Here is a 9,976-nt window from a genome sequence, read left to right on the forward strand (position 1 = left end):
GGACGACTGACAAAAATCACAGAATCTGTGTCATGGTATAAGCACCGCTCTTGCAATCGGTCTAACACTTTGTACAGTTCAAGACGCGCATATGCCGTTGTAAATGCGGCTATAAACACGTTCTTCCTGCCTGTAACCGTGGGTCGTGTTACAGAATGTTTCCAGGACACACAGACAGCCTCGTCATCAATAAATTCACACATTGAAACATCATAAGCATCAGAAAACAGCAGCTGAAATAACTCATCAGGATCTCTCACCAATTGTGTGTTTGGCAGGTTTGTCCTCTGTCCAAATTTTCCCCACAGAGAATTTAAATATAATTTAGCTATCTGCCTCTTTGCAGGGTTCACTTCAATCTTATCTGAACGTAATTCAATCCCTTCATTTCGGGAATAATCAGCTATATATCGATTTTTATCTTCTGCAGTGACACACCATTGGGGATACCCTGAAGCTTCCTGTTTCTGGCGTAGATGCATATCAATATAATCTGAAAACAAGCGATTGGTCTTATTTTCAAAATGCCAGACTTCAAAAATTGCCACCACCTTGTACCCCTTTTCTATAGCAACATTAAGCTCGATTGTACACCATGTTCCTAATAGGGCCCGTTCCTCATCTGAATGTTTACAAGGTGTCCGTTGGTGAGTTTCTGCACAGGTTGCACACAGCACGAACATGAGCTTACCATCAACCTTGGCCGGGAGGACAGGAAAGAAAAGTCCCCTGGGTGGATAAACTTTAACCCTTGCAAGGCCAAAGTAATCTGTGAGTGGCTTAAAGTTCTCATAAATTATTTCAGGGTGGCCAAGAGGGTAATGCTTGTTTTTGTTTACATAAGGATACAGACTTGTAAAATCATAGTAATGGATCTTTTCCCCATCTTTAGGTTTATAATAGAGGGAGATCGCATTAGTACGTCCCCCAAAGAGGGCGTCTCTAGGTTCTATAGGTTCTGGGAAACGAGCAGCAGTAAGAAAATTCTTGAGGTCCTCATCTGTGCTTAACATTTGTCGCCACTCATGTTCCCAGATGGCTATGACCTCAAACCCCATTAATTTCAGCGTTGCAGTCCTTTTTTCTGTGCTGTTGTATAGGCTTCCATAGGTCTTACCCATTAGAGGGTTATGATCCGTTGGAGAATAACACAGTACACAGCCGTGCCAAAAACACCCATGAAATTCAAAAGCTGTTTTCTTATTGTCTATGACTGCATAGCCATCGAGAAAATAATTATCGACTTTGAATTCGCCGCCCTTTAAGGCGTGCTGGATCTGGACATTGTCTTTATGCTCTATGTAGCACAGCCACTGAATTGCTGAAGAAGAAAATCGCTTACATCTGTTTTCATAATTGTCGTGGGCGGGTATTGCAATCTTATAATCCATAAACTTGAATCTGTACATTGCGAAACATGTGCTGGGTAAGGTGGGGTATTGAATAGGATCTATAGCAAACCTTTGCTGTACCCATTTCTTACCTTTGCGCACCAATCTCACTGTCTGTGTCATCTCTATGATCTCATGTCTATACTTTGTGCAGGCCTGTTCCAAAATATTAACATCTTGTTGGCAGTAAAAAGCTAACTCTGCCTGCATATCAAAGGTTTTTAGTCTGTTTTCCTCATACCAGGCTAAAAAAGCCTCTCTTTCCCCAGGCATCATGTGATTCACACCATAGTCCTCTGCTTTAGGCATTGGACCCACATAATCCCAATTCTCTGGTTTGTTAAAATAATGGGGGAAGTAACCCTTGCAACTATCAAACCCTAGAGCCTTTGGAAGCTTAGCGAGGGCCATGGGTAGATGACAGAGGGAATCAATAAATTTTATATTTAAACCCTTCACGGTGATACATATTAATTTTCCACCTTGCGTAATAAGATCTACTTCAAGCTTTTCTTTTATCACCTGGCTGAGAATAAAGTAGCCATCATACCCCTTAGAGTTATGGGCTATAAATGTACAGTTTGAGAACTGTGTGCTATCTGTGAAAGTCTGGATAAAGGTAGCCAGGCAATCTTCACCCTTAAATTCCCATGTTTTACCTGCTAAAATCCACGGAGTGACATCCCCGTAGGGTTTCGCAAGCCTTTTTCTTTTCTTACCGGTACATGATTCAACCTTAAAGGTTCCTACCGTCTCACCTGCAAATGCCTTTGCAAAACAATAATTAGGAATGTGAATGCCTGTAGATTGTTGGGCTTCAAAATCATAGAACACATATTTTACAGACACCATGGGTTTCTTAAGCTTGGACATGTAACACAGATGCTTTTCGCCATCAATAAAACCCCAACACACTCTGCAAAGTCTTCCAAGACAGTTTTGAAAATCGTGAGTTAATTCCTGGTAACTTTCGCATCCTCCGCAGTACATTCGGCGGACGCACTCTACTTTACCGCCCAGGGCTAGTTCTTTATGTTTACGGAGACATACCGGTGATCTACAGATTCGTTGGCAATACGTACAACGCAGTATTTTTACAACATTACTGGCGCAGTCTGCACTCAGACAGAGTCTACAAAAATATAGACAGGCATGAGAATGCGAAAAAAGTGTAGCACATTTCTCACAGTAATTCTCTGCCCCAAAAACAGCTTTTACGCTACGTACACCGTAATAATGCTCATCGTGTAGTAACATTGAATAGGTTTTACCATATCTGACACCGGTTGGTTTGAATATACCCCAGCCGTTTTTTGTGTATCTTATGACCTGTATGTTTACCCTCAAATGATTTTCAATCAGTGAAACATCGCTGAGTGTGACTTGTTTCTGGGGAGACCACCCCAAATCCTCATGTAGTTGTCTGGCCGCAGACAATAATTCTGCATCTGTGGGGGCTTTCTCAGCCATGACCGCTAAGAGACCCCCAGCAAAGCAGAGATTACTGCCTGTGTAATTAAAATCTACCAGATGTTGACGTTTTCTATGTATAATTTTACTATTAGGAATAGAGCTTATTTTCCGCCTTTTTCCACCCCCACGTGGGGCCCTCACTATTGTGATAATTAAACGCAGTGTTGTATCCCCACATATTTCAGCATTGCTTTGCATGAGATTGCTAATATGGGTTAGAAAATCCTCTATATTTAAAATAGCACGTGGTCTTTTAACTGAAAAGAGTGGAAAGCTTAAACCTCCACCATCTAAACGCAATTGCACAAAATCCCCTGGTGAATATCTCCGGCTGACGTCATTGAGGATTTGTTGTATAGCATCGTATAGGGCCCTAACAGCCTGGGAAAATGAAGTTATACGGTCTAGATTAACAAATCTGAATTCTTCCCCTATGTGTAGGGCCCTGTACTGGCCCCTCTCGTACTCCCAACGCCTCACACGCTCTGCATATACCTGTGGTTGTTCCTCTGAACCCTCTGAGTCCTGGATGGGTTGGGACACCCCTAACGTATCGCTGTCTGCTTCACAAGAGGGTGTGGGGGGTAGGGAGTGATATATCTCTGAAGACTCAGCCTCTGGATCTGTTTCAGAAATTGGTGGTGAGGTTTGTCTTTGCTTTTTACGTGTCACAAGTGTTTTTTTAGCTCTGTTTAATATTTTACACACCCTAGCCCTCCAATATGGCTGACGTTTGTAAAGGCCCTTTCTCAGAGCCCCCCTTTTCCAAAACCTCTGACCACCCCCTACTTGCACATGTTTGAAAAATGTATGGTTCGGCCGCGCGTAACTTTGATGTTTTTTAATATTCTGAGAATTTATGACGGAACCCCCACGACCACGGGCGGCGAGTTCCATAGCTCTCTGTACCAACAGGTCACCTCCTTGCTGTGCAATTTCAAATGCTGATTCAACCCAGGCTGCAAGTTCTGTGACAGTCAACCCTCGAAGATATTCAAAAGTTGGTAAGACTAGAGGGTCTTCATTTCGCTGCTTTTTTGTTTTTGGACCCCCAACACCGTCAGGTTCTGAGCGAGCTCTTTTCACAGCCGTATTTTTCATCTCTGAAAAAACAAAAGACATCTACATTAACTATGTACAATCATCCTTAACACATTTTATTTAGTTTACACTGTGCTACTGTCTTGGTCTTTTTAAAAAGAGTCTTACTTATTGCGAAATCTTCTGCAACAATAGTAGACTGTACCTTTATCTGTCTGTATTTTGACATGATGTTTAGCCTTATGGGTGGCTTTCTTATACTCTGGCTCCTGAACAGTTGAGTTTTTTTCTAAAAGCAAACAAACAAAAGACATCTACATTAACTATGTACAATCATCCTTAACACATTTTATTTATCTACACTGTGACACCGCTGCTACTGTCTTGGTCTTTTTAAAAAAGAGTCTTACTTATTGCGAAATCTTCTGCAACAATAGTAGACTGTACCTTTATCTGTCTGTATTTTGACATGATGTTTAGCCTTATGGGTGGCTTTCTTATACTCTGGCTCCTGAACAGTTGAGTTTTTTTCTAAAAGCAAACAAACAATAATAAAGATGTTTTCATTTATGCAAGGATGTATTGTAAAATATTTGGTATTTACCACACACACACACACCTACACATAGATAACTATTACCTGACCCCCTCAATGCATCCTGAGATGACACAACCACAGGCCTTTTTAAAGAGGTCTTAGTTATTGCGAAATCATCTGTAAAAACAACAGCAACCCATATTTCAGAAGCAGCTACATGTTATTACCTTTAAATATTTTAAAACACAAAAAATAACTTACCCCAGTCTTTATCATCCTGATTTTGGAGTGGTCCCGATCGTATATTGTTATCCATTTTTTCACTTAATTTGTCGCAGGGGATATCTATACATGAAACATGTTTTTTTGATATGCCGGTTAGTTTATACATACGCAGACATGTAGGGGCAAGCCCGCCACCATGCATTGTATACTTATTTCTAACATTGGTCTGCAGCAGCATGGATGGGCAAACAGCTAGGCTAGTACATGAATATTTGACCTTGTATGATGGACAAACAACTGGATGCAAGAACCTCGCGGTCATACAGAAAGCAACCTCTAAAATCCAAGAACGGATGAAAAATGAAATTACACCATTGATAAGGATTTTACAGATCCGTTCTCCAGTTGAGGCAAGCCAGATTTTCGACAGGGTTATGAATGAGGCATTTTCAGATGGAGTTATAAATTTTGGCAGAATCTTGACTATTTTTCTTTTTGCAAAAATGCTGATTGAAAGTCTACAAGCATCAGACCTACACATGACTAGAGCAGACCTGGAACATTTTTCTACATGTGCCAGTGACTCTATGAGGCGGCTGAAAATTTTAGTGAGTTTTCGGACACATCGATAGTTATTTAAATATTGCATTGCCTTTATATTCTTTAAAACTGTTATTTATGTATTATATTGCAGGAAAATGGATCTGAAGACAAGAAACCATGGTTATCCCGCTACACTTTGAAGATATTAAGTGCCTGCAGATATTATTTCTCAGTAAAATGGTTGCTCTTGCCTGTTTGAAAATAAAATGTTTTTTTAAAACTATACCTGGTCCCTTTTCTCTTTTTTACTTATGTCTCTTTCCCAAAGTTAATGGAACCTAGTGAAATTTTTTCTAAAACTATAAAATAGTTGCATACCACAGTATTAGAAATGCTGAAGGTCATGATTTAAAAGGAGAAATTATAATCATAGAAAATTAGTAAAGGAAAAGGCAAGTTTTACGTTATGAAGGGGAAAGACAGAATCATGTACATTGTATTTTGAATCATATGAATTACACCTTCGTATAACATTAGTTTTCTAAGAAAACATGTGCCTAAGAAATGTATGTGCCTATTTAGACATTTCTCTTAAATTACAGCAAAAAAAAAAAAAAAAAAAACTAGCTATATCTACACAGACGTCAGACCCTTAGATAAAATACCCCCAAACATACAGGTAAATAATACTCACGTGTTTTTGTTGCGCTGTATCTGCAGGCCAGGTTCAGGAAAGAGCATATCCGCGCAGCGTCTTTTATAACCCCATGTCTGGGGCGTCTTCTATAACGATTGGTTCCCCTTGGGATAGTTTCTAATTGGTCATTAGATACATCATGTGACATAGGGCATCTCCACCCCCCACCACACACACCCCGCCCTACCCAACCAATAACGGGCTCCCCCTAGGGAGAGATTCTAATTGGACATTGGGGACATCATATGATATATGACCATGCCACACCCCCACCACCCCACCCACCCACCCACCACCCAAAGAACAAACAAAAAAAGACCCTGCAAATCAAGCTTTTTTAAGTATAATTAGTAAATTGTAGGTCGGTCATATTTATTAAAATATTCTAGAAGACGGTTTTAGGGTGTGTGCGTGATCTTCTATTGACCAAGGTTTGATTCTCCAACATCTGCATGAAATAAAAGTTATAGGAGCTCGAATAGGCAGGCTTTTATTGATTTAAAATTGACCTAATTTCAAGAGAGAGGTTATGGGGGGGGGGGGGGGAATTGAGGTTACATATACTGATCCCAACTTTTAATGGGGTAAAGCAAAGAAACCAAAACAAAAATAATAAAGTATGTCCTCTTTAAGCCACACAAACAAATTTGTGTGTGTGTGTGTGTGTGTGTGTGTCCAGTGTTAGGATGCCCCAATGTTGTGTTCCAGATGTAATTGTCCATTTAGAGATAGGGTATATTTCTTTTTGAGACCTATATATGGATCCTTGAAAAGTTCAATCACAACTTTTAAAGCACAGCTAAAACCTTTTTCTTTTTTTCCTAAAGCTTTTAAAACTTAATTTTATTATGATTTTATTAGAATGTAAGCCTATGCATTAGGGTTTTGCTATTTTATTGTTTTACTCTGTACAACAACAACATGTACAGTGATGGCGCTATATTATTATTAATAATAATAATCCTTAGGATTTATTACAGTTTGTAAAGCTTATTTTCTCACCCAAAAGCTAAAATGACAATTCAAGAATGTTTTGTTAGGACCAGTTTTTGTGCTGCCGTCTGGAAAAAGGCTGTTGATTAATTTTATTGTCTGTTGGGATTTTTAATATTACAATGTAGGGTGTCTCAGAAGTATAGAGTTTATTATTGGCTGAGGTTACTTCAGGTCAAACAATACGGTGGTTCTCAGAAACACTGGTTCTTGCATTTTATCTTCTAATCAAGATTAAGTAAAATTATAACGATGAGTCTATCACCTAGCCGATGTCACCTTTTAAGCCTCTTAGAATGTTTCCCCTGAGAACCATGGATCGTCACATTTAGGACATTTCCCCATCACCCACCCCAGACTAGGAATCTCAAAATGATGAGTCTATCACCAAGCCGATGTCACCTTTTAAGCCTCTTAGAATGTTTCCCCTGAGAACAATGGATCGTCACATTTAGGACATTTCCCCATCACCCACCCCAGACTAGGAATCTCAAAATGATGAGTCTATCACCTGGCCAGGTCACCTTTTAAGAATCTTAGAATGTTTCCCCTGAGAACAATGGATCGTCACGGAAACCTTTTAATCACATTCAGGACATTTCCCCATCACTCACCCCAGACTAGGAATCTCAAAATAAGGTGCTGTTTTTTTCCCCAGTCCTAAAAATAAATTTTTTAAAACATATTTATTTTGTGATATGAAACACCCAGCTATAAAAAAAAGAAGTCTTTTTTAAAAACAACAACCCCCCTATTAGAGGTGGCTTTTATTGTGAAACTCATTACATGATATACAGCATTGTGATGTTTGGAACATATCTGATCTATGTCTGTACATATTCTTCTGGGTTTTTAAAGATTGCACCACCATCCGGTCATTTCTTTCCAAGTTTCGAGAATACAAGTCTTGAATCTGTCCAAATGTTAAACCCTTTGAGCGCTGTTGAAGAAAAAATATACAGTGGTACCCACAAACCATCGAATCTGGGGCTTGAACTTGTCTTGGTTGATACACAATCTTGGTTGCATTTTTTCTTAAAAATGACAAAATAGTTTTAGGAAATTGTTCATAGTTGGGGGGATGACCGTAGGAATCAAAAAATTCCCCTCCCGTGCCTTCTGTCAAGTAGATAGCCAACCAATGCTCTCCAGGTAATTTATGAGGATGTGTGTTCACCACCAATGATACAGGTCTCTGTTGTAACCGCAGTCTGGGTAGAATGTCGCAGGGAAACACGCCATAGAATGACCGTTTAGTATGGGGGTTTGAACTGAGTTCATGTGCTAACTGGATGCTATCCATGTTACATATAGTCAAAAACAACATTCCGGCGGTTATTAATCTGTATTAAGCTATCAAAAACTCCATAAACAATCATATTTATAGTGTCAGGCAGGGCTCTACTAAAGCGAAATTCAGCCCTCAGGTTTCCTGTTTTAATCAAAGAATAGTGGTCACCCCCCTCTTGATCGGGGGTTAGATCAAATGCAAACAGGGTGTAACCTCTGGCATACTCTTCACGGTTAATTAAAAGCGCCCGGTCTTTCATGTGTTTGCCAGCCGCCTGTACAAGGCTCATGTATTCTCTGACACAATTTCCGTCCTCAAAACACGGTTGAAAAGGTTTGGTGGGTATCTGTTCTCCATCCAGGTAAAGGGCCGCGAAATTGGTATTAAAATGTTGAAAATTAAATGGGTTTTTATGATAATCACCGCTATAAGAGTCATTGTCGACCATACCGATAATAACTTGCTTAGGTAATTGACCCAAAAACAGGTTTTCCTGATTGGCTACACGGCTCCCTCTAGGAATGCTAAACACTTTCATGCTGACACGGTCCACAGGATATTTGGCGTTAGAGGTCAGCAACGCTTCGGCATGGCCCAGACGTACACCTGGAGCTACTCTGACTTTTTTAACAAAAAGTGAGGCTGCCACAATCTGAAGTTTGAAAGGCCTATCTGCAACGTCAGACATTAAGCAGAAGGCATCTTTGCTCCGGGTAAGTTTGATTTTCACATCAACCCCATTTAAGAGCAGCTTTTCTTGGAAAAACAGGTCGGAGTGGAGATGACCCAACAGATCTATCTTCCTGCTTTGCGCGGTCAGATTTGCCCTTCTAATAAAACCAGTATTATCTCCCTCCAGATCCGCAGATTCATGTTCGCCAGCGATATCTTTGAAAAACAAGGCTGTAGAGAATTGTGTCTCCAAGGTAGCCTGACTGTAGTTTAGCACAGCTTCAAAATACCCTCGATAGGGATAGGAATTGTTGCTTTGGCTTATTAAACGATCGCCAAGTGTCACATCCAGCTGACTAAAGAGGGATGCTATTGGATAATTCACCAGGCCTACCTCCTCATTTACAGCGAGGTTGGTTCCGTCAGGATTGACAATTTTGCAACACACATAAAGCAAAGTGTTATTTAAGTCCATATAATCTTCCCCATTCCCTGGAATGTAGAAATCCAGTGGTGCAGAGTCTGAAAGGGCAGAGAGAGGGGGTACCTCTATAAACAGGCTTCTCTCAATACTGGTCTGTGTTGGGCCAATGTTGAATAAATCAAGTTCAGATTTAGCGCATTCTTCAGAGCCGCAGTGGATGAAAGCCATGGCGATGATTTTAAAATATATCTCTTTTAGCTGTAACAGACCGTCGTCTCTTTGATACAACACGTCTCTTCTGACGTTTCTTTCCTCTTGGTCGTTTTCTTTTAAGGGGGCGGGGTGGTCCAACCAATCTAACCCGTGAGGCCTTTCTTTTTAGAGGGCCCCGCCTTTTAATGTACAGCAGGCCTGATCCGTCTTGCGGTGTTGGGGTGTTCACTCTGTTCAAAACCTCATGTGTAACATGTCCTATCATGTCTTTAGCAATATTACGTGCAGCAGTTTTTGCATGGGGTTTAATGATGTCTATACCTCTTCTCAACAGGGGCATAGCTTTTCGGAAAAGGCTTCTGAAAATACCACCAAGCCCTGCGCCATACATCACGGGGGGCCCATGGTAACCAGGCAATGCATAGCCAGCCTGTGCCTTATAATAATTCCTATAAACAGCTGGATCACCATAGCT

General features: G+C 40.4%; 1 protein-coding gene across 1 annotated transcript; it reads right to left on the minus strand.

Moving 5' to 3' along the window:
* Positions 1 to 8,205: 8,205 nt before the first annotated feature.
* Positions 8,206 to 9,516, minus strand: LOC134397664 (uncharacterized protein F54H12.2-like). Its single transcript, XM_063124558.1, has one exon. It carries the CDS (start codon positions 9,514 to 9,516, stop codon positions 8,206 to 8,208), a length of 1,311 nt encoding a protein of 436 aa, XP_062980628.1.
* Between the last annotated feature and the right edge of the window lie 460 nt (positions 9,517 to 9,976).

Source organism: Elgaria multicarinata, chromosome 1 (genome assembly GCF_023053635.1).
Source record: "Elgaria multicarinata webbii isolate HBS135686 ecotype San Diego chromosome 1, rElgMul1.1.pri, whole genome shotgun sequence".
Taxonomy (NCBI): Eukaryota; Metazoa; Chordata; class Lepidosauria; order Squamata; family Anguidae; genus Elgaria; species Elgaria multicarinata.

Coding starts and splice junctions, on each gene's coding strand:
- LOC134397664 (XM_063124558.1), bottom strand. CDS start 9,516: ATGGCTTTCATCCACTGCGGCTCTGAAGAATGCGCTAAATCTGAACTT.